This window comes from Nomia melanderi, chromosome 1 (genome assembly GCF_051020985.1).
Source record: "Nomia melanderi isolate GNS246 chromosome 1, iyNomMela1, whole genome shotgun sequence".
NCBI lineage: Eukaryota > Metazoa > Arthropoda > Insecta > Hymenoptera > Halictidae > Nomia > Nomia melanderi.
This window is the reverse complement of record NC_134999.1, coordinates 31,315,944-31,341,948: the sequence shown is the minus strand read 5'-3', so window position 1 is coordinate 31,341,948 and position 26,005 is coordinate 31,315,944. Positions and strand designations below refer to the sequence as shown.

Here is a 26,005-nt window from a genome sequence, read left to right as displayed (position 1 = left end):
AGTTAGTAATCCTTTTGCTTTCGATTTCACTGTACCTTCCCTTGAATTCATTTCGTTTGAGATTCATTCATGGAGATTATTAAAAATTGAGGAAGCAAGATAGACTTAGTATAGTGTAAATTATTCGTAGATAGAATAGAATCTTTTATTTTATAAATATAGTATAGCAAGTTGATATGTTCAAATATTAATAACGTATGAAATAAGTATTGAGAATGATCTTCACTTTTCCTAAACGGTCGATGACAGCACGATTGAAGCTATGTGGACGCAAGAACCGACACGAGAAAGGAAGTTCCGTGACTCTCCAATTCCATCTTAAATTCGTCGTAAAGCATTACTAATTGGGGATTTTCATGTCATGACGTGGTCTTATCGCGGGGAGTCGGGCGAAGATAAGGAACACATGTTTCCCGGAATCGTCGGCGAATAGTCTCCGTCACAATAGAAACGTGAACGGAGAGAGGGAAACTAGTTTCGTTTCTGCGAAGCTGCGGCCTGTCGGCGTATTCTATCTCTAATAATAATTAATTCGATCCGTAAACAAGAGAAACATGATGGAGATGAGGGTCGGTCTTTATCTCAGGCTTGTCGGTCGTTCCCGACGCGACCGGTGGATTTTATCTTTCTGTCGGCCATCTTCGGGTTGTGAAATAATTTTTATATTTAGCGGCTGCAATTCGACTCACCGGTTTCGGAGCGAGTAATCGAATCTGGGAAAAAGGCGAGTCACCTCGTGGCTGCAATGAATCGCGTCATGCCTTGACCAGCCTCTATCCTCATCGATTCTCCTCTCTCTTTTACTCCTTCGGCGCGCGGATTTACCGGGGAACGTGTCTTTTAAAGGCTCAAAACGAGACCGGCTGACTCATAATTCGGTTAGCGAGTCTCGTTCTCTCTCTCTCTCTTTCTCTCTCTCTCTCGCTACGGCGTCACGTTGAAAAATATACGGCCGTGCCACGAGAGTACAACCTGTTCGTCACGTTTAAAATTACCTTTTGTTAGTCCCTTGGCCTGAGCTGTTGCTTTCGATCGAGATCGTAGCGGTGTATCTTTACTCCGCGTGTTATTGTCCGATTTCATTTTGTAGGGAGCCAGGTAAATTTTGGAAGGCAGTTAAGCAACACTGACTTGTTGTGATGTACTGTTACAGGGGTGTACGTAAAGTGTTACGATTTTAGCTTGAAGCTTGTAGGTAACTAGTAGTGATAGCAAAATTTTCTGCCTTCTATCTAGTTAATTATTTAGTGATAATTAAATATAAAATTAAAAATACTGTCACGTTAAGGCTGTAATGTATCCAGACATTGTCTTATGGTACATTGAGTTTTGAAGATAAATGCAATGAAACTTTAATGCATTGAATCATTAAAATCGAGCTAATAATACACCTATTCTTCAAATGAGTCTATTTTGACTATTGGGTAGTTAGAAGAGGGAATTATCGTTATTAAAATATTACAAAAATGGAATAATTTTTTTTATTTTATAGATACCTACTTTCACAGGCAGAATAAGGTAAAACGCGAGTTCTTCCGCCAGTCATATGGCATTCCCACGGTCGTGTCCTTCGTAAAAATCTCTCATCCTGTAAGTGTAGACTTGGTTGTTTCGTGTTCGTTCAAAACACGTGCTTACAGAGCGTGTCGCTGGAGGAGGAAGCGAGGATTCAATTTCCCTGTTTCCGGTCGGCGAAACGGAACAAAAGCTAGGGGTGGATCGTTGCCTATCTGTTGTTCGCTTTCCGCTTTTAAGTAATTTGTGTGCAAAACACCATCTGCCTTTTCCTTTTTTTATCTCCTCCACAGTCATTGCTTATGCGTTCTCCTTGTAGCACAGCTCGGCACAATTGTACAAGGAGCTGGTTAAAATTCTGTGAACAATAGGCGAGAGTACCGACATTCCTAAGATCTCAGTTTTATCTATCGTAGCACTGAAGATAAGCCAAAAGCTTTTACAGATTCTCTCCATTAATAAATCTACGAATACCTGCCATTAACCCCTTGCCCTACTACATCGTGTCAGACTCGTGACGAAACTTTTCGACTGAATTTGACAAATCTAAATGTTACTCTTTTCGAATACAAATTAAACATTACTTTCCTATTATCAAGGCTAACCCCTGGAGTAAACATAGCCATAGAATAAACACCTTTTCTCTCCAAGAAATTATTATCGATAAAGACACTCTGTCAAGCATAGTTGCGAAAGAAATCACACAAGGGGTTAATAAATCTATAGTAATCTATTTCAAACTAAATCTACGATTAATAAAAAAGAATTCCTAGCGAAGTAAAAAAGAATCCTCCCACACATCCTAAGAATAACACATTAAATTCGCTTTCCAAGAATCAAACAAAAACTTAAGCTATCCAAAGCGAAGTATCCCCAGCAGTAAAGTACAGTACGATCATAGTAAACACAAATCATCCCACGGATCTCGTCGTCGCGTAAATTCGAGGAGCGACACGATAAATAATTCTCAGTGCGTTTTTGACCGGTGTTTCGACTCGCCCATTAAAATCAGCCGAGTCAAGTCTCAATTTCTCGAAAGTATCCCGGCGCGAGGAAGGGTCTTCCACGGTCACGGTGCAGTAAAACCGTGATATACGGCGATCGGCCGGTTAACAACGACCCGAAGAGCAGTGTAAACGAAGATTTAAACGGTAGCCGCGTGTACGATCGTCAACGGCCGTGATCCTTCAGTCGGTTTAACCGCGAGGGTCCTCCTAACTTGTAAGACAGCGCGTTATTCATCGCTTTTTATTCGGACGTCGGCCCCTTCTCCTCGACAGCCGCCCACCGGCGCATACCTGGCGCACCTTTCGATCGATTACCGATTCGCGTCGAGCCTGGCATTGATACTGATGGATCCTGACGATGCAGATTCGCCGGCTTCCTTTTTTTCCCGGTCCCACCGCCGCCGCCGCCGACGACGACGACCCGTGTCCCGTTGACGCTGGCTCCAATTAGGCTGAAAGTAACCGAATGAGATTACGACCCGGTTTCCCCTCTTGATTTATAATGATATCGAGAAATTGATGAACTGTCGGCGGTCACGGCTCGGACAGGAAGGAACGCGTAGGTTTATCGGAGAGATTTATAACGACGCGGAGTTCGCGATCTGCCTCGTTCTATCGGAAATATTTTTCATCGGCGTAATGACGTTTCTGGATCATCGGCTTTTTCGCGTGGTTTTTGTTTCGTGCTGTTTTCGGAGTATTTTATGCGCTGGAAGTTTTATGCACTCCAGGGAACAGTTTGTAATTGTTTGTGTTGCTGGATTTCATTTTTACGAGCTGATCGGCATACTTTTACTCTGTGAAAGACGTTTGTTGCTGTTTAATTAGGTAACTTTCTTCGCGATGGAATAGTTGATTTAGGATTATAATAGCTTTTGTTTGTAGAACATTTATTAAAACTAGATTTATCCAGGTTACCTAGATTCTATTTAGTTTCCTCCTCGTGAATCTTTAATTTTAAACACTTGTACGTAGTGCGATTATTTATCTAAAAATATATGCAATGAAAAACATATAGAAAAATAATAAATATTATATAAGAATAATACTATATAGTATGTAACATAAGTCGATAAATCTAGTATTCGAATGTTCTTAACTCTAAACTATTAATTTTTAAGAGATTGCCTTATATATGAGGATTTTACATTGTAAAATAAAATAATATTATACAGCATGTAATATATGTCAATAAATCTGGTATTCAAACATTCTTAACTGTAAGCTTAATTTTTAGGAGATTGTCTTACACTGTAAACTTAATTTTTAAGAGATTGTCTTACACTGTAAACTTAATTTTTAAGAGATTGTCTTACATAAGGAGGTTTTACATTGTAAAATGTTAATAACTGGGCGAAGAATGATTCAGTTTCTGTGATGATTATCGAAAATGGGCGAAGTATAGGAGGTGAGGAAGGATGACAAAGTGTTAAACTTCCCCAGGAAAAGGGAAGAAGAGGAGAAAAGGAGGCGGAGGATCGAGATAATGGGGATCGCGTGAGGCACGTGCCCGAAGCTCTGGCTGTGTCATTATCCAGAGGAGAGCCGACAGCCCGGGGCCTATTACCTTTACCTGGGCCCATGCAAACACGTGTGCAAATGCTCCTCCACACGTGCGCAACACGCCTGTGCACGGCTGCGGGGCCAGGTGATGAAGGTTCGGCGATGAAATAAAAACAGAACTTTCGCAAATGAGTTACTGCTCCGCTACCGTCTTCGCAGGCCTCTTTTGTATCTGTTTCACAGCCTTTCAATGTCCCTCGAAACTCGTTTATTATTTTTCTTCGTAGCTTGTTCTTTTATTTTATTAACGGAATTTTAAGCTATTAATCAAACATCGGGGATCTTTCGTATTGTGATTCTGTAACCTCTTCCTCTATCGTTGATAAACTTTGTCTACTTTATAGAATATTTGAGACATCAATATTGTAGAGTATAAAAATTATAATGAAACCTTCGGGATTTATGAAAATATTTATTTCTTCATTCGTGGTTAGGTTATATGGAAATGGTAAATAATATTTAACTATTCTTCTTAAAGTGGAAAATACTTAGAATAATAAACAAATCTTTCCTATCAACTCCGTTAAAAAATATACAATCTTACAGAGATCTAATAAGAAGAATAATTGTGTTGTCTCGAAAATTAAATTTCAACCTCGGCAAAGGGAAATTGCGTTGTATATTTAAAGAGGATCCCGAAATCAGGTTTGGGTCTCGTAGATCAGTTCCGAGCTTTTAATCCGCTTTTGAATACAGTTCACTCGAGCATGCGCAAACGCAATTACGCATTTGCCGAACAGTGAAAACAAGATAATTGGATCTCAGTGTCCGAGCGATTATATTCACGGTAATATTTCCACAAGCGTGTTCCAATCAGGCTAACATAGTATCGAATCGTTGTATTATGAACAAATTGATTGCCGTTAATCAGTCCATTCATGGCTGCAAAGCTCGCGAACGATGCAGTATCGACAGCGACGGCGCCACGGCTCTAAGGTGGTCGGAAATGCGCTTCTAAATCACTTAACGAGCCGTTTCAATTGCGCTCTCACGTTGTCAATGCTTAATGACTTTCACGTACGAGCTATTACGTCACTCACGTCACTAGGGTACGAGCTGCGCTACGTACGTGACGCAAAAATCTCGTGAACACACATTGCCTATCGTTTGTTTAGTCACGTTTAGCATGGAGCGTGTCCGAGAGAATAATTATCACGGGGCATCAGCCGGCGTCGATTAATTATAGGAATCGACCGGACCGCCTGTTTTCTCCGTTTAATAAATGGTGATAGTTAGCGGGGCGATTTAGCAAATGGGGAGGTAAAGCTAAATTTAGAATCGTGCGTCGGGGTTGTTTAATGAGTGGTCAGTAGGTCAAATAAATTTTTACGTGACGTTTGACATTCGACATTTGGCAGAATTTTTTATTATTATAGTCGTTAGTATTTTATAGTGCATTATCTCTTTATTTAATGAATATTACGGTTATTTAAAATTAAAAATCTTTTTCGTGAAACTGAATTAGACAAATAAGTATTGTAATAGAGGATGACCTGTAATTTTCGTAATGGAACAAATGTTCGTCATGATGGATGAACTTTCTTTTGAATTTTCCCATAGATGATGATGATGATGAAAATTTTCTCGATTTCCTGTTTTCGAAAGACCATTTGGCATTATGGCCTGTCACTAGGGAATTTCCGTGTCTATCTTCGGGTTCTTCGAAAGTCAATCTTCTGTCCACCATATGGCAGGGTTCGTTTACGCCCTGACAAAATTGCATTGTTGCCTTTTAGACACATGTTTCCTATTATGAGGACAGCACCCCCATCGACTTCGATGACAATCTACTTTCCCAGATAATATACTAAGATAACAAAAAATTCCCGTGAGAAAAACTGTTTGCAGCCAAAGAAGCCAAATTTTTTATGTACAAAGCAATTGATATTCACTGAATGATTGTTAATTAGTCGAATAACATGAAATATGATTATGTACTCTTAATACATTGTTGAAGGTAGCTTTCACATTTTTGTGGTGGCCGTTTTTTCCTTTTCCTTAACCTTTCTTTCTGTTTAAAACAATCAAAAAGTTACACTTAGTATTTTATATTTATATATAAATCATCGGGGATTGATACATTTTGTTACTCCGCAAATATACATTGTAGTAATTGAAGTCAACCAATTCCTCCCTTGTGGGTACACTACCTCAAATGAGAAGAACGTGACCCGAAGGTCGGGAAAAGCGTTTTATGGGCGTTCGCGGCAAGATTTATAGTTCCTCCTGAACTCGCCTTCTTGTTACATTGATCACTCGACGGGTCGAAGAACTTATTTTCATGTGTGTTCAGCTGATTTCGATATCCCTTTCCCACAATATAAATATGATGCTTTGGGAAAAAGTGTTATACTTCTAGCACAGAAACATTTGAAAGCAAACAAGAGAAACATAGAAATTAGATGAAAATTAACACTAAAACTACCGAGCAGTTAAATTGACTTTTTGAAATTCCTCTATAGAAACACCAAGAATTGAGACTTCAATTGATTAACAATTCAGCTTGAGTATTACTAGATCAATTTCTATAATCATTCCTCAGAGATATCTGTTACCTTTTTAATAGTTATAAACAGAAGAAATCAAGAATGGGACATTCTCAAGATGCCGACTTGTGTTTTCGTCTATTGCATTTGGTTTATCATAGTCATTTGAGAAAGAGCGGTCAACTGATACGAGATATCTGCAATCGTTTCTTCGAAATCAATAATAAAACCATGAGGAGCTTATTTGTTTAATTGGTCGAGTAGTCGATAAGCTAGATAAATGAGACCATAAAAGATGTCATACAGGAGCAACTGCAATTGCATTGTTCGTACCGCGAATGGAAATGGGTCGTCGTTTCATCGTGACCCCAGATGAAACGATGTTGATTAATTTGCTCTTTCATTAATGCGATTAAAATCAGCCAATTAAGTTGCTTGTCGAGACCCAGTTCCTTCCGTGATTGATCTCGGTGCATACGACTGCAGTTCAGTTTTATGCTCGTACATATTACGATCATTTATTTATTGGACGACTAATCGACCTCGTGGTCGCAGGATTTATTTTGCTTTTTTTTTTCAACGTTCCTCAATATTCATTTAAACGGTCGTAACTCTACGGTACACGTACAAGAATGTTTCTAGTACAATTAATATTGTACTATGATCCCTCTTGAAGCAATTAAAAGATAATTGAAAACTGTTTATTAACGACGGTGTACAATATAAAATTTAAACCTATTCTGTAACATTGCACAAAGAGATATCCAATTAATTTTTGAAAGATGCTTTGAAATACGTAAATTAGTTTTAATTTATTCGACAAATAAAATTAATCTTGTTACATTTTCCTAAATTACTAACTGCTTTTTTCTTTTCACAAAACATTCAGAAAGAATATTCAGAAAGTATTTTGAGTCAAACGAAATGAATCCTCAGTTTTATCTGGAAAAAGTAAAGGATTTAAACAAACAGCCTCTCTTAATCGACGAACAAAATTTACTCTGCATAGTCTCTTCTCGAGTCTCCTCGGAGAAGTACTAAAGCCTTCGGCACGCAGATATCTTTTATTAACAATGAGGATGACGTAAACAAGTAAACGCAGCTGTCCGATAAGGACGGTGGATGAGGAATGAACGAATTCGCACGGTTTCGTGGACGACCAACGGAACGATCGTTTGTTTCACAAACTTTGCCAAATCTGGCGCCCACATGGACCCTCTCCTGACCATTTTCGGCGATTCGTTTAGGTCTATCCAGAAAAGTCATTTAAGTCATACGCGCCGTTTGCGAGCAAAAGCCGTTTCGCGCCCACGTGTTTTTCCTTGAATTTCAAACTTTGAAGCGAACCTTTGCCGCATTGATTTCCGCCTTCAAGGTTTTCCTTCGGAATAAGAAGTTTAAGTGCTGTTGCTCTTCGAATTAATCATTAATTACCGTTTAATATATTTCTTAACAATTACATCTTCATTTTATTTGTAAAATTGTGACGAATGCAGAAAAATATTTTAATATATGGTCAAAGATATACGTGTTTTGCACGCTTTATCTGCGTTTCCGGCGAAGGGGAAGTGGCGTTATGTGACTTCCTCTTGTATACCACATGAAAACAGGCATTTCAATTTAAATTAAACAGATTTAGTGTCTTAAAACATTGTAGATATCTAATATTTGAAGTTAAATCAATTATTATATTCATGTTGTGTAAGGATATTTAATAATAACATAAGAATATTCTGTAAATCTATTTTTTATACAATTGGAAAAAATTGATCAGGTATTTCTAAAAATATCTTTATAAATGAAAAATTTCAAGGAAGATTAAAAATTTTAATTAGCTGCAATTTGGTTCGTGTCCTCTGCTCCAACAGAACGAACATAATTTCTATAATCAACGGCACGCAACGCTCGTTGTCAAAGTGAATTAACAAAAGCTGATTTCACAGTCCAGTAGTCTTTGTTTTCGCTTACACGAGCATAATCGGTGAATTGTAAAGTTGTACAAGAACAAGGCACAGTGGACCTCGATTGCTAATCGAAACTGCTGCACGGCCTTGAATTCATTCAGATACTCACGCGCTCCGCTTCGAATGCTTCGGCTGAGTCTACATCTGTGCAACAAAGTGTCGCGCACGAGCCTGAAGTCCAAATATTGAAAAAATTAGCTTTACGAGGAAACGTGTGTACCAGAAAAGATGACGCAAAAAGAAGCCGAACGCGTGACAGAAAAACTTGAAAGAGAAAAAAGTTAATCCTTCCCAAACCACTTCGTTTAATGCTCACATATTGTTCGGATGAATCCGAGTTGAAATGAATATTTCAATTCTTTGTGTTATCTTAAAGAAGTTCTTGTCTTGGCGAGTCGAAGATTGACTTCGGTGGAGAATTTGGATTTTTTAAATATATCACGTAAGATTTACGCAGTCGAAGATTTGATAGTGGATGCCATTAGTTGAGAAATGTTTTAGATTATTAGAATGAAACAGCTGCGTTCGTTAGAGATGACCTTACGCTACTGCTGGACGCAAATTATACTCGAAGAATATTCAATTGGATCTATAATTGTTCGTGACCGAGATACTGTCGAAGACTTTACGATCCTGGAAAGGAAAACCGCTTCTCGTTTGTATGGATATTCACGACACATTGTAAACGCGGAATAAATTTATGATTATCGAAGTTTTGGGGTTGCGGAGATAACGAGATTTAGACATCGACGCTGTCGATAATTAGAGAGGAATTGAAGTGAAAATCGGATAGATGAAATTCAATATTAAGTTTCGTTTTAATGGATAGATTCGCCTGCAAGGAAGACTTTCCAAGCTTTCACAAGCAATAAAATGTTGTTTTCGATGAACGAATGGATACTGAATTAAATGATTCCGACGTTAAAAGGCTTTAAAATATCATTGAAATTGACGTTGCTGAACGTTTAATGGAATTCCAGTGAAAAATCCAATTTTCTTCGGATGTTTTTAAAATTTATCAGTTCGAGTGACGAAGATTAAAAATTTGAAATGAATCGTGTTAAAATAATAGGGAAATTGAGAATATGTATAAAATATAAAAGAAGAAACAATGAGAAAACGAATAAGGAAATATTAAAAAATAAACACATTGTGATTGTAAAAATACTTTGTTCCTGTATGGTATTCATGTTTTATTATAATTGTACCTGAAATTGTATAAAAGAACATTCACTTGTGATTAATTCGGAAATATATTTGGAGTTTGAATATATTAGTTACTCAGAACTTGAATTCAAAATAAAATTGCTTGAATGTTAACTTCACGAATACACTTCGCCGCATTTGAAATCGTTCTTTCATTCCCCGTCAAAGAGAGTATTAAAATTCTGTCTTGCCCGAAGATATTTCCTGCCGATACAATCAAAAAATTACCCCTCACCCGGAAATCACTTCTTTGTCGGCACTTCATTAAAATACAATCCGCGCGTATCGATGCATTTCGATAATATTAGTATTACCATCACACTTAAGATAGGAGATGTTAATAGTTGACCATTTAACGAAATTTATCTCCGATCCGACTAGATTCAAAAAGCAAAAGAAAAGTGTAGAATAAAATGGGGCAATTAATATAAAGAATTAATGAATATTACTAATATTATTAACAACATACTATATATATATATTTGACACGAACCCCCAATTGTAGGGATGAAAAGCTCGTTAAAATTAATTTAACTTTCCACTATTTTTCCTAATGTATAATCATTAAAAAAATCCTTATATACTGAATAAATTACACAACACATGCCTTACGCCATTCATCACAATTTCCTTCAAACAAAGTTATCATTGAAAATAAAAAACAAATGAATATTTCTAACAATAAGATGTGATAACATTGACACTAAATCAATTTCTTTAACTTCTCGAAGAAACATCTACTATCTTTTTAACAACTGCAGAAAGAAGACATCAGGAGTGAGTCCCTTTGACCCATCTGGTAGTTTCGGTGTTAACTCTTTGCACTCGAGAGGCGACACTCAGCACTTAATTCGATATAGTAAAATTATAAAATCTTATATGTAAAATTGTTTTCTTAGTAGTTGATTTCGAAGAATGTCGTTTACATTGAGGAATATTGAATATTTACTGAAAAACTTTTGAGTGCAAAGGGTTAATAACACCCTAACAAGAAATTAAGCCTACGAGGCGTCACGAACGGACTCGGTAAATAGCGAGAAAACCACCCTTCGATCAGCTGGAACGGTATTTCGTCGGAGCGATCATAAATAATGCTACCTGCGTGTCACGTACTCTCGTACACACGATTTCGCTCGGAGCGATCGGAGCTTTGCTCACAGCGAAAGCCGATTGGTGTTGGTGAGGAGGTGCTCCTTATAAAGTAGCGGAGCCGCGACGTCGATACACCTCCGTTCGCCTTGCGTCATCGACAGATCGCGCGTCTCGACGCGCGCGCGTTGCGTGAACCTTGAATTTCTGTGCCGCGACGAGATCTTTCGTCGAATTTCTTCTTTTTTCTCTTCCCCCCAAGGAGAACGGTATTGTGTAAACCGTGAATGAAGATGGACAAGTCCGAAAACAGACGTCTTTCAAAAACGTGAAAACCTTTTACGCGTTGTTTGGCTTTGGTCGAGGCGTTTAATGAAATTGACTAATTCCAAAAGATAAATCGACGAAAGTCGACGAAACCCATTCTAGACTCTAGGCTCGCTGACACGAGAAAATCGTCTACGTCGATTTAGAAAGTGCGTGGATACGATGACAATTTTTTATCCCCGTTCGAGCATAAGTAGAAACGAGATTTATCTCGCAGCACGTTTATTACGGCGCTGTACAGTATAAACGCGAGATAAAGCTGTATCTTAAATACATTCCCGTGACATTTCGAGTTGGAAAAAAAATCAGCGAATGGGAATGTGTTCGTGACATGTTAGAAGCGAAACGATAGCGAACAATAGCGTGCTATTTGTCTCTGTCGTGAAAAGTAATTCGTTAATGAATTAAAAGTTTTATTTATGTTTATGTTATTGTACGTACTGCATGTGTACAGGGAAATGCGAACAAGAAATAATATACCATGTTGTTTGATAATTTTGTATTTTATATATATATATTTTTATATATTTATATATATATATAATGTAATTTTTATAATTTATATATATAATTTATTGAACAATTTTAACTGCCAAAAATTAATTAAATAAACTTAATTCAAGGGTATGTACAGGAATACACGTGTAATATTGAATTAAGTTTATTTAATTTGGTCGTGGTAATTAAAATTGCTTGCCTGCGGCACGTCTTCTGATGATGCAACGAAATTTCGAAATAATCCAGAGCTGTTGGTTTAGCAGAATTTCGTTACTCGGCGATAATGTATCCGACTTGCATGTGCATATCGTGTGGAAGGCATATTCTACCTGGTTTTAAATTTCCTAGCACGCAGAGGCTCATTACCATATGCACGTTCCCGGAGAAGATCTCGAGTTCGCTGAACTCTATACCTTAATCGGGGATTTCACTCCAAAAATCTCTTGGTAGGTCATTCCCCAGTGCGTTTGATCTTCGCATCGATAAATATCGGAACGCCGGGAGTTCAGGACTTTATCGAGGAGCAGATGACAGTATTCCTCGCATGCGAGGAGTTTTAATATCTTCTAATTTACTTTAATACGTGCATCTTACAGAATTCGAATTAATTCAAGGAACTTGTTCTGTATTTGTACAAAAATGAAAAATGAGAAATTTGTCATAGTTTCCTCTTAATCCGATGCTGAAACTATTAATAAAAAAGCAGAATTGAATTCGAAGTCTTCCAATAAAACTGTAAGTTTTTATAATTATGTAGTTATAGAATAGAGTGAATTTTTGAATTTTATCGAGGAAAATATTAAGCTCGTGTAGAGTTTAATCAAAGTTAAAAATAAATAGTTAATGTTGATAAGAAATATCATTGTAGTGATAATAAATCAATTATCGTTAATACATATTGTTATAAAATATGGTATTATAAAATATTCTTTATAATAACAATAAAAAGTGCTTCCGTTCTATTTCATTATTGTTTATAAAAAGGATTAATGCAGGAATATTCGGTTTAATCTATAGTACACGGGATTAGGATGGATTGCGCGATCTCGGATGAGATTCGATACAAGCAGGAAAGAGTGTGATTTTACTTGACTTGTCTGGCTGTATGTAATACTTTCCACGGATAGATACTAGGTACTTCCCTTTGTAGGGTCTTAAAGTATTACGTGATTTCCGGCTTGAACTACTGTGGCTGCATTACAATCATGATTCTTTACGCATGTACACGTGTTCCTGCTCGACTATGACAGTTCTAACGGAAACGAGCAAATTAAACGTGTATTTCTCTACCATCATGTACGACAATAACTGATAATCATAATTATTAATCATATTCACGTCTTGCCTTCTTTTCCATTTGATATTTCAATGAACATCCGAAATCAAAAACAACATTCTTTGATATTTAACCCTTTGTACTCGAGAGGCGACTCTTAGTCACCATTTGATACAGCAAAACTATGAATATTTAGTATTTTAAATAAAACTTTGTACTGCTACGTGAAAGATTTAAATAAAATAGCTTCGTTGTTTAAATTACCCGTGAATTATCGTTAAGTTAGTTTCAAACGATGTCGTCTATATCTCGTCGGAAAATATCGAATATTTCCAGTGAAAAACTTTCGAGTGCAAAATGTTAATAACCAGTTCTACGTACGTTATCGTAAGAATTTGATAAGATAATTAATATTTACGAATTCTTTATGACTTAATGTCTGCTTCAGTTTGCTATGACTGAGAATCCCAAGGCTAAACTAACAGCTGTCTCTTCAGCCTACTCGAAGCACGTCTTTAGCTTTATTTGATTATCACTCGCGGGCATTTCTAACCTCCATTGTTTTGCGGGACACCCACGTTCGTCACTGAAATCCTCTAGCAACCTGCACATCAGGATTGACTGAGGATTTAAACGGCAGTCAAGAATTTTTCTGTATGCCAAATGAGTAATATCTTCAATTTCGCTGCAACTGCAGTCGAAGCGAATCGAGTGTACTACTCAGTACTAGATGGGATCCTCTTTTGTGTTCACGGTGATCTTTAGGATCCTTTGTGTACTTTGAATAATGAAGAAATAATAAACGAAAAATGGAAAAATAATGAAAAAATACTTCATGATAGACGGCAGCTTCAACAATGAGACATTGTTTAATAAGAAGTTTATATAAATTGAAACCATATTCTGTAGGAAACATCGCTCTGATCTTCGAAAAGGATTCCCTGTAACGAAGCAGAGTTTATTAAATACGTTCGCAAGGAAGTTAACAATAAAGTGGGAGATCTCGATGAATTCCTATTCATTAATTATTAATTAGCATAATGCAGTCACGTTTCGTTTATTGTACGGGTAATTAATACGGATACCCTCAAGGTCACTGCACTTTATCCCCCTCCCCATCAACATCACTGCAAAATGGGTCTCTATCACGCACCACAGAGCATCTTACCGTACGTTCTCTGTTATCGTGGAAATCCTATGCGCAATCGCTCCATTTCCATCTGAAGTAATATTGTAGATTGCAACACGGGTCAAATTATTCATACGATTCTTATTATTTATAACATTTGAATACGCACCATAGATACCTCAATAAATACACTAGTAAGTCAAAAATCATTGTAGAATTTTTCTTGAATTATAAATAAATATTTATATTCTAACGATATAATATAGAGGTAATAATTTCAATTCAAAAACTTCCATTTCCGATAAGCTTATTATCCTTAAATGAGGAGAACATATTTGTAGATTCTTTTTTCCTCGTGAATCTTCAAAGGATATATTCAAGAACGTATTAAACCTTTGCACTCGAAAGATTTTTACTAGAAATATCCAACACTCTTTGGCAAAATATAGACGATGCTCGTTGCGACTAATATAATTCAATCGATGAATTAAGGGACAAAAGTATTTTACTCTGATATTTCACATAGCGATGCGTTATACAAAGTTTAGTATTAAACATCGAACTTTACGATCTTACTGTATCAAACCTGACAAGCCACCTTCCGAGCGCAAAGGGTTAAACCTTCAAAAACCATCGAACAAACCAAACCTGCAATACGCACTATTAATCATTAAATCAATTACATTAAAAACCACGCAAATCACCCAAGAATAACCACGTTCAAACAGGCATTTCGCAAACCCTATTAAAAACTCCGCTGTGCCCAACTTACAATTAGCTTCACCCATGAAAGGGTTAACGCCTATAATCACAGGGTTGGCCAGAACAAAGCCGCGTTTGCCACGAACGCGCCTAAATTCCCTCCGGTCACGGCATGCTCGCGCAACGTCCGCTTTTCTTTCACGCTGGTAGGGTAATCAACACCGTGCGAGCGCATCAATGGATCAATAAATAAATCCATCCGCCGCGGAGGGCCGTTGACGGTCTTGAAACGCACCGACAACACGGAACCCTGCCCTTTTGCGACTTCCACGGTTGGTCCCCGTAAAAATCCGGCCGCGTATCGCTCGGAAAAATCGCGGCGCGCTGTTAATCCGTCGGTGAATGAATTAGAGAGCCCGTCGCGGCGCGTAATTCAAGTTTGATCGGCGGTGCGCGGCTGGTATATCGGCATCCCTTTATTCGCGGCACGCGAGGCCGTCGTATTGACTTATATCGCGACGCGACGCCGGACAGACGCGCATTCGTAACCCCCGTATTTGGCAAAATCGGACGGCTCCATTCGCGGCGCGTTGCTCAACGCAACGGGGCCTCCGTTTCCACCTGGAATCTCGAGCTTTGATCTCTGAAAACGCGCCGGATCCCAGCTCGCGTATTCTACACGCGACAAATTTATACGCGCCGCGGAGCTCCCTTGATGCGTGGGAAGCCTCCCGAGAACGAATTCCTGGTTCGTGTACCTTTGAAATAGGGCTAGCACTCTTTTAGCCGAGAATAGGGGATGAGATACGTTTCACTGTAAACACGGTGAATTTTCAATCGACGTCGGAACCCATGAGAACTGGCGTAAACTGCTGGTATGCTTCTGTTAAACACCTGTCAAAGTGCGAACGCTTTTAACCAGGAGGTGGTGAAGGAATTTTCTGGAATGTATTTCAAAGTAGAGCTGTGGCTTATAGCTACTTTTGATGTGATTCGAGGGAGGGAGGGAATTATTTTTGTCGAAGTTTTGTTTGGAGTATCTTGATATGATATTAGAACTGCGGAGCAGTATATGCTCGTAATATGATTAATATGTAATCATCACAGTAATTGTAATATTAGATTTATACCGGTTTCTTCATGTATTTGTTATAGTGGTCGAGTGAAGCTATTTCTTTTTAAATTGTTTCGGATATTTAATAGTTTTAAGATATCAATAATCGGGAGATGAGTTGAGACTCGTCGTTTTGACGAGTGTGGTAGTTCTATTGTTAACTGTTTTTGATAAGTGACTTTCGGAAAGAGATCAAATCAGGGTAAATTAAATCGTCCTTGGTATTAGGGGAAAACGTCGAATGATACACTATTCGCAATAATATAATGAAGCAGTTTCTTGTTCGAGAAGAAGGAATTTTAGTTGCAATGTGGTTAATTGGTTCAAAATCTAATGGCCACGCTCGCCTCGAATAAGTGATTCGAGTCTCCATTAAATTTCGCGAGTCAGCCGTGTTCACGAGCTAATTTAGCAGACGCTAAATCACAGCACCTGCACGCGGTTGATGCAGCTGCAGGCTTCCATTAGCACGTAGCAAGGTCGCAGCATCCAATAAATCCAAAACCGTCGAACGTAACCGACAAGCTACCGTGTACGGTTCGCGAATAACTAGAAATTCGAATTTCAGATCTTTTATAATTGCGTTGGGAAACGTATAGGCACGCGCACGTATGTATGCGCGAATCACCGTGTAATCTTCGGGTATTTTCGCGGCTTCGTAAGTGCCTACCTGAAACCATGTAGCTGGGTTGCAACTGATACCACCTTCTGTGGACGTCATGCATATTTCCATTATTTAATGCACGCTACTGCGCATTCCATTAATTGGACGCATTCGAAACGAACGTGACGAGATACGTGTCGCTTCTTAAAGTTATTTCCCAGATTGATAATTAGACTTTAAACGAATAATTTATTATACTATTTTTAAAACCTGTCGTTCTGTATTTGTCTACAAACAAGTGCATCTGCTTTTTATAAGGAATGTTCACTTGTTTTCGCTTGTAAAGTAGATTATTAGTTTCCTTGCTAGTGAATGCAAATCCATTTCATATGAAAATACAGGACTAAGTGGATGTAAATCCGTAAGTCAAAGTACATAGCAACGTTACGGAATAAGAAATTGTTCTTTAAACATGAAGTTATTCTTTCACATTTAGTATAGTTTCACTAAAAAACAGAGTATATCTGATTATGTTTTCTGTAACTTACATAGGCTATCGTTTATACTTAAGTATTCGCATTATATAGATGAAGTATTCAGAAAATTGCATACACTTTCTCGTAGGCCCGAAGAAAGGGTTACTTCATTTTTCGATCGAATTGTACTATGGCAGCCATTAACGCAACACCAATTACCTTAACAGGCAACTCTACACTGACGTGGTGTTCAGGTCGAACGTCTTAAATAGCAGTTGCTTTCAAACCTGTCATTTTTATTGTCAGCCATCCGGATCCAGTCGCGATCGAATAAAAAGGGAAACTAAATTATTCTTCAAACTGGACCGGCATTGTAAATCAACGCGTTTCAACTTTCCCTCGATGCCGGGTTACTTGTCCTCACGTAACCCGCATCGTGTGTCGGGTCATCTTTGTCACGTACTGTCATAACTAATTCTCAAGGACTTCTTTTATCATTATTCTATGAATAAGATTATAAAATCATAGTCACTTAAATACCATAAGGAACAAAGTTACAACACATAAAAAGTACATGATATTTAATTAAAAATGGACAAGAATCAAACAAAAAATTAAGAGCAAAGCTCAACAAATAATTCCATATTACAGAGTATTAAAAATCTGAGGGTTATGAAAAAAACGCAGTTTCTAACATGCATTGCTAGCCTACTTACATTAATTAAATAGTAATTAAATATTCAAATATTGGATAACACAAAACACAGTGAAAATAAATCACTGAACCGAAGAAATATCATATATTCCATAGAAATTTCAGTGTGACATTAAGCTAGGCCCAAAGAATGCAGGAGTCTCGACTAAAGACGAAAGAAGAAGAGAGAAATCGCAGGGGCTTAGATAAAAAAATAAGAATTTCGAAAGGGACTTTATGCGAAGGAGAAAAAGGGTAACTATGGCGAGGGAAAAGAGAAAGATTCTAGGTGTTCGTATTCGTGGTATCCTGCGGGACCGGTTCGCCCCTGCACTCCCGTTCTGGTGCATGCGTCACATATCGGTGACTGCAGTTCGTCGCGATTGCAAAAAAAGAAGGGAAAGAAAAGAAAAATAGAGTGGGCGAGCTTAAGTCCTCGTCAGGCCCGACCCACGTTTGCTATTAACGCGGCGCGTCCCGCGAATCGCGCGTCTTTAAATGTATCGAATTTCGGCAGCGTTCGCTTGGTGCATCGACTGCAGAAATGAATCTCGTTCGTGCCTCCGTTGTCGATTCTGAACGTTCCCATGGAAATAATCGGGATCACACGTTTCAAGTTTTAAATAAGTATTGTAAACTAACTAGAAGAATTACTAACTAGATTCGATTATTATTCACTGGTACCTGCAATTCTTTCTATACGAAGTTTAAATGTAGATTTTTCACTCGGTTGCGTCGCCTTATGAATAATGACAAACCTTTTTAACGAATTCGGGTTAAATTTTGAGAATTTGATTAGATTATTGCTTAAATACTTTGATTGAAATCAAACTTTAAGTTTGTATGAGTATTTGTTGCTTAATTATGCCTTGAAATAGCTAATGTTCTATTTAATGTATAGTGTTGAATTATTTAGACAAATCTGAATATATTAACGGCTGCAATTTAGTTCTATACAATATTTATCAAATTTTCTATAACTGATTAAACATGGAACTTGTTCGATTGCTTTTCGTTATTTTATTGAATAAAGAATGCAATTCACTGTATGAATGAAAGGTATTGTTCAAATATTGGCAGTTACACTTTCTGTATTCGCTGGAAATCTGATACCCAAGCTTTAAAATCGTGATTCTAGTCTCTGCTTGTTAATCATCTTAACCGTGCAATTTACCATTCCCTGTCATTCATTGTTATTAAAGCTCCTACTCGGGATTCTAGCTGCGCGTTGCGTAGACTTACGGATCGCTTGCATAACTCGCATAATCGTTGCTCTTCTAGTCTTCAGTCATTTTACGCACGATTCTGAACGCGTGTGTGACTTTTACCTACATGCTCACTAGCTGCAGCCTAGGAGCCGAAGTATGCCAAGGTTGCTGTGTAAACGATGTCGTTTTTACATTTCAACCAATCACGATCGAGGTTTTCACAAAGGATTCATAGTTCCTTCCGAGCGCGTTCAAGTTCATCTTATGCCACGAGTAGTCTTGAAACGTAATAGTAAACATTTGCTCGCAGAAGTTTAGACAAACTGACGATACAATCAATAAACATTTCTGCATATTTGGTAATAAATTAAATGTAACAAATCTCTTGAAGTTTGAATCACTGAGAAATAGACTTCTTAAAATTACGTAATCCCTTTTTGTCCATTGTACCATAGAATCACTTAATTTAATTTCAATCTATGCAGATACATTTGTGTCAGCTGTAGCATATGTTGATTACATTCGCATAAGTTTCTGGAATTTTTAAATCCTATAATTCTAACTACGTTGTCATCAGTTTCTAGAATTTCTAAATCTTACAAAATCTTCTGTTTCGTTTGTGGTGATTAAACAAAGGACACTTACATAAGATATCGTTTCTATTTAAATGAAGTCCTTACCATTGTGCGAAGTAAATCGAATCAATTATCCGTTGCTTTTGTTAGAAGCGAAGAATGGACCGTTGTCCACAAGACCCGAGTCTCATTATGTGCGACGATAATGTAATAAAGCCAGTGGGCAACGATAACATAATATCAACGAGGCTTTTATTTATTTTAGTCACCGATTAAACATCGCTACGAAAGGTCTAAAACTCTTCTGGTTGTAATAACGTTCTTTCTAAAGAAGGTGTTGCAACGAGAACGAAGTAGATTCAATTATCATTCAAGTATTCACCGAGAGAAAAAAAAAGCTTTCATTCAGGAAAGTTCAAGGTAAGCTGGAATATAAGCGCAAGGTCGAGGTTTAGAAATTCCGTGGTTGTTGAGTTACTCGTTAGATCGGTCGTTTGCTTATCCGTTTAATTATCTACGAGGAATAAAACTCTTTTTACTTTTATGTCCCCCTTCCTGCTCGAACGTGTACACCTAATTCGAATGTGGGCAGCATGAACTAATCACGCTGTGGGTTTAGAGCGATTTCAAGGTGCAATCACTATGGCCGACTCTCGTTAAATGGTTATACGATCGATTACCTCACCTAGTAATTCTCTTATTGTCCGAACACACCCACGCGAATCGATTTCGCGATTAAGGAGGGTAATTTTAATTTATTAGGATGCGTCAGAGGTTTAGTCGAACGTAAACATGGTAGATGTATTTTAATTAGCTACCTCTGAGTCAAGGGAAAACGTGATTCACTAGAAATCGATGTTCGTTAATTTTTACAAAGTCTATAGAAAAATTTTACTTGGGAATGATTAATTTCAATTTAAGCTTTCGTTAATGGCCTTGAAAAAGATCTTTGCAATTGTGCTGCATCTGTGTTTTAATCTTTGAGAAGCGATTGAACACTGTAGCCTTTAATAGAACACTTTTGCCGGAGAGGAAGAGTTAAATCTTTCGCCAATAAACACAATAGTCAATATCCAAGGCGGTCATTGAATTACTTGGCCGCGTTAAGGCTTCCATTACGCTGTCGGTATTTTTAGATTCTTAATTGAACGGTGGACTAATTAACGACGAAGATAACATAATTACAGATATACACACTATCAACTATACATTAACAGACTTAATACGTACCAAAATTTTTGTGTTCGATGTTCTTCATTATGCACCGAGCGTACTTGGTACAGCTATTTTATAACTTAATTATGTAGATAAGTAGACCGCGTAGGCTCACGCCCAGTATTTCCATACCCGACATTCTGTAATTACAGATTATAGCGTAATAAATACACCGCGAAATCTTCATTTTCATGTTTCTGTTCATTGTACCATTCCCCGTATATCTTATAGATTCGAACGATCCAAGAATTCATTTTATTAACAAGAGGTAAAAGTAAACTGGCAATTACTATAAATCAGTATTTTCAATCGATAACAACGGATACTGATTTCTCTTTATTTCCTATACCCGTCTCAGGAGAAAACGAAATATTTCATCGAAAATTACGCATTTATATCAGGAATAAGAATTCAAATTTTACGTGTACGAACACAGAGAAAGTGGATTGTAATTTTGATTTCTAAATATAAACTTTATGGATCTCCCGATGTTAAAAGGATTTTTAACAACTTTCATGCGTCGTCGATAAGGTTTATAGATAATAAAAATCCGCGATCTAATTAGAGTGAAACATAAACAATACAGCATACCCGCGTTGTACGCACCGTCGAGCGTATAAAAAGTTGCGGTGGCAACTGTGTTACCTGGTTTAATAACTCCTCGGTTGATCGGATCAGTTACTGACTCTCTTGCGCCACTGTTCAAAATAGCTCGTGACCACTGACCTCGATCTCGTGAATACGTTCGCATCATCGTCTTTCCTTAACGATTCGATAATGAATCTCGAACGATGACACGATAATAACGCTGCATCCTGATCGATTATGCAATACGCTTCATTCGCCCGTTTCCTATATCAAACGGTCGCGTGAACTTTATCTCTATGATCTTCTCGATCGCGACGAGAATATATATATATATTCTTTACTGCTTCCTCGGTCTCACCTGATTTCCATGTTTCCTTTTTCAGGGGGATTGTGGGTGCACCGATGGCCGCAACCGAGCAAGAGGGTGTCTACAGAGGCGGTAAAGTTTATAGATGCGACATCGCCGCTGATAACACGTGCTGGCCGATCCGTTTCGACACGAGCAGTAAGCATTTTTATATGTATTTAAGAAAAAACCGTTACAATGATGTTTCCTTGTCTTGACTCGTATGGAAATCGGAGAGATGATAGAGGAGAGTGTTGAATAATTAATTACAGTACAGCAGAGATTTTTTTGCTTGTATTACCGATTAATCTTCATTGAATACATTTATTAAATAGTTGCGAATTTTACTCATCACTTTTCACGTTCCAATAAAAAGAGATTAACACTAGAACTACCGATCACTTAAACTGACTTTTACTTTCTCCATAAAAACCGCAAGCGTGCGTTTATTAATATTTCAATTGAGTTGTTTTTCAGTTTTGCTATTACTCAATTAGTTTCGTTGATCATTTTTCGCAGAAGTATCTATACGTCTTTAGTAATTGTAAAACAAGAGATCAGGAATAAGTTATTTTAACCCATCTGGTAGTTTTAGTGTTAAAAGCAGAATGAATATAAGTGATAAAAATAGGAAGTAAAATTTATCATCTCGTTAAAAATTTTAGTTATCCACCTTTCTAGCCATCTACTGAATATTCCATTAAAATGCTCTAAGTGTTATTAATTACTATCAAATTAGCCTCGAATCACAGTCGAATACCATCTTCCTCAGCCCCAAACGTAAGAACTCTCAAAATGTCTACAGTTAACACATTGAATGCCGCACGATTTCACAGAGCAAAATACACAAAATGGGAAAACTATGATATTAAACCATTTGCTTGAATTGCAGTCTTATCATTGCACATTGATACAGCTGAATGGCACCGCATTAGGTAGCATTATTTATGACGTAGAAATGTTTTCAGATAATCATCGTTTAATTCGATTTGCTTGGGGGTGACCGGTGACACGGTCATTCAACGCGTTAAAATCTCCGGTTTACAAATCTGTAGGTGTGAATCTCAAGAAAACCGTCGGAGCTGATCGATCGAATAATAGACTTTCGGCCGGTATCGCGGAAACAAGGACAAATTAACTGTTCCAGCCTCTCTGGACTCGATCCGATATCTGTTTTCCGGTTCTTTCCTCCACTTGCACTCTCTCGCACTTGCCGTGGGCTTCGAAAGGTACCTCAACGTAGTGTTGCTAACGAGGGCTCGTATCTCGTGTTCCGCGGGCTGCCCGCAGTCGCTGACCTACATTCCGGCTTTCCACCCGCTGTCAGAGCCCCCTGAAGAGCTTCGTAATCTCAGGAACTGCGGAGTAACCGACCGACTGGTTATAGAACATTCTATTCTCGGCGCCGTTCCACCCACCTTGCCGTTGTCCCTTCCATGTTTCAAGGCTCTCTTGGTTGCGAGCTTACGGATATCGATTTCAAATACTTTTCCTCGCGCGATTATTAACCTGTTAACTCTTAGGTAACGAGTCACTGCATCTCGTTTGACGGTGTGTGGGTGACACGACGTGGCGCTTAGAGACCGAACAGCCACGGCTGTGACGAAACTTGAAACGAAATCGACTTCGTTGAAGGAGGAACGTTGGGAGGAAGGATTATGGGTGGTTTGCGAATGTTTGTGTATTTCTATATTTATGTTCCATTTTGGGAAGTGCGATAGAGGTAGGAGATAAGGTTTTATAAAAGTTTCGTGTTACGTTTTATCTGAAGAGATTTTGCAAAAGAAACGAGTATAACTATGGCGAATGACTAAATTCATTTCGCGAGGGTACGTTGAGGTTGTTTTGTCGTGTCACTTGTATTCAGTCGAGACAGTTTTATTTTACTTTCAATCTGATTAAGCTTTCATCGTTAACACGTCGACCGCTATGAGAATTTAGAGCGTTTCGTAGGACATTATTTATCGTATTGTAACAAACACAAATGGTATTAGAAACAGTTACTAATAGTTTGGTATCATAGTTCTTAAGTTGTACTATTATTTAATTACTCAGGTCACTAAACGTTTTAATTCAACATCAGTTCTCTTCTTATAATTGTTCTCAAGTAATTTGGATGACAAGTAACTTAATTTGTAGAAATCCATATTTCCATAAATAATACTTCAGTGCTATTAATCGAACGATAAAACTCCGGAAACAATTTGTTCTATTTTTAACTGAGTCCAAACAATGCATACCTTCTTCTTCTTATCGTATATTCATCTTCCTCTCTCTCTCCATCGTATCTTAAAATATTCAATCAAAAATAGAACGCGCTCCAAGAGAGACCATAATGTCTTAATCCCAAGGGAATGAACAATGTAAGCGAAACAAATGAAGTCACGATCATGCATGAATTTCCGCGTAGACAGCCATTCAAATTAATAATCACGCGCGCGCGATACGATCTTCCGCTCGGTGCGCGCGGCGCGGCCGCGAAGCCGACGCTGACGCGCCGATGCAAATTAGTGGAATCATGCCGGCACGGATTAGACATGCTTACACACCTCGTAACGCCGGTATCTTGGCGATCGAACACGATTCCGGACCCATAATTTGCCCGCGAGAAAGTAATTGACCGCTCGGAAGGCAATCGGCAGGAAATCACCGGCGCAGCGCGCCGCCGATTTCACGTTATCTTAGCGGGAGCGTGCTGCATCGATCTCAACTGTCAGATTGAGATAAAGTGTTGATTAAGACGCGAGGATGTTTCGTTATTCGACCTATTCGTCTTCGAACTAATTATTTCCATGAATGGAGGGATAGCTTTCTGAGAGAATTCGAACGAGTTACTTTTGTCTTCGATCTAAAGAATCGAATATAGATTTGTATGTAAACGTTGTTGAAGTGCTTGACTCATTCGCTACCAGAATTTCTTTCGATAACAGTCTCCGCGGTTAGAATATTTGATTAAATGAAGCATCTCATTTTTATATAATACAAATGACAGTCGAGAAAAGAAATCTCTTCGACTTCCTGCTTATTATACCATGCATTACAATATTAAATGAAAATGCGTAAATGTAATTTACTCTTCCTTCCACGAAATATGAAACATTGATCGTATTTCGTGGAACGTTGGTAGCGAACGTGTTAATTAAATACTTTCTTAAGTTTCCCACAATATAGAGATTTTTAACTAACAATTACGTTCTTATTTGTGTGAATTGTAAAGAACACAGTTCATTTATTGTATGATAAATTCAGCATGTTATTTGAATGTTGCCATAAAATATTAATTTCTATCTTAAATCAAGAAATTCCTGTAAACTACGTCTATATATACTGAGACTAGAATATATTAGAACCGTTCTCTCTTGTGATTCGCTTGGATTGTCGACAAAAGTTCCAGTCATTTAATTATTCCGCCAGAATTGCAAAGTGTCTAGTGCTAATTCTTGTCAGTCTGAGTTGAAGAATACTATGGTCCTTCCTATTAGTTTGCACGGATGGAGGATGCTCCTATCCCCTTCTCCCTATTAACGCAGACTCGGCGGAGGCCTCCTCGCTTGATAGAGAAACGTTTTCACCGACTACATATACAAGATCATGCCCCACGCTACGTCCAATTAGCCGGCTCTCTTCCTTAGTCAACGCTGTTCGCCCGGACACTTCGCTTTGATCGATAATTAGCTTGGCTGAATGCTCGATCTTGTCTCGATCTTATCCAATTACAGTCGTATTTGATAGTCCTAGCCATTTATTACATTCACGGCTCTCGCGTACACGCTGACAGTCTCTGCCCGTTTCGACGAGAAATTTTTACAAAGAAAATTATTTTCTTGTTTGGAACGAAAATTATCCTTTCATCGTTTCCCTTCGCTTGGTTCCAACGAAACAACGGTTTACGAGGAGAATCGTGTTCTTTCGTTAATCACAGGATACCCGGTTCGTTTTGTCTATTACATGATAACGGATTTCGTTGCGGCTTACTGGAAACCAACTTCTATCAAGCATTCCTGTATTACGTAATGTATGTAATAAATATTTGATCCTATATTATTGGAAGTTCTGTCTTACTTTCTTCACTTTGTATTGAAGCTACTGTAATTAAGTTAATTGCTTCTTGTGGGAAACATTGATCTCAATTAGCGGTATTTGATAATTACTTTCTAAAGCTACCTATAATAGGATCAAGATAGTACAAAAGAATTGAAGAGTTTGAAGACTTTTTAACCTACATTAACTTAATTGAACATCTCCCTATTTTTATATACTAAAACAGAGCAAACTATATCTAATCTCCTATCATCTAAATACTCAAACTATCTCTTTAAAACTTCCAACCTCAAACACAAAATCTCGAAAGTAAATCTCCTACTATTTCCACATTTAAATAATAAAAGAAGAAAACCATAACTAATCTTTCATTATTTAAACA

General features: G+C 37.8%; 1 protein-coding gene across 2 annotated transcripts in view; it reads left to right on the top strand.

The window, feature by feature from the left end:
- The window catches only part of if (integrin subunit alpha inflated), a 96,653-nt gene that overhangs the window by 5,696 nt on the left and 64,952 nt on the right, over positions 1–26,005 (top strand). For both annotated transcript variants that reach the window (XM_031980287.2, XM_031980286.2), the window contains exon 2: positions 21,620–21,741. In XM_031980287.2, coding sequence (XP_031836147.2) covers positions 21,620–21,741 — 122 coding nt within the window. The remainder of the gene's footprint in view (positions 1–21,619; positions 21,742–26,005) is intronic.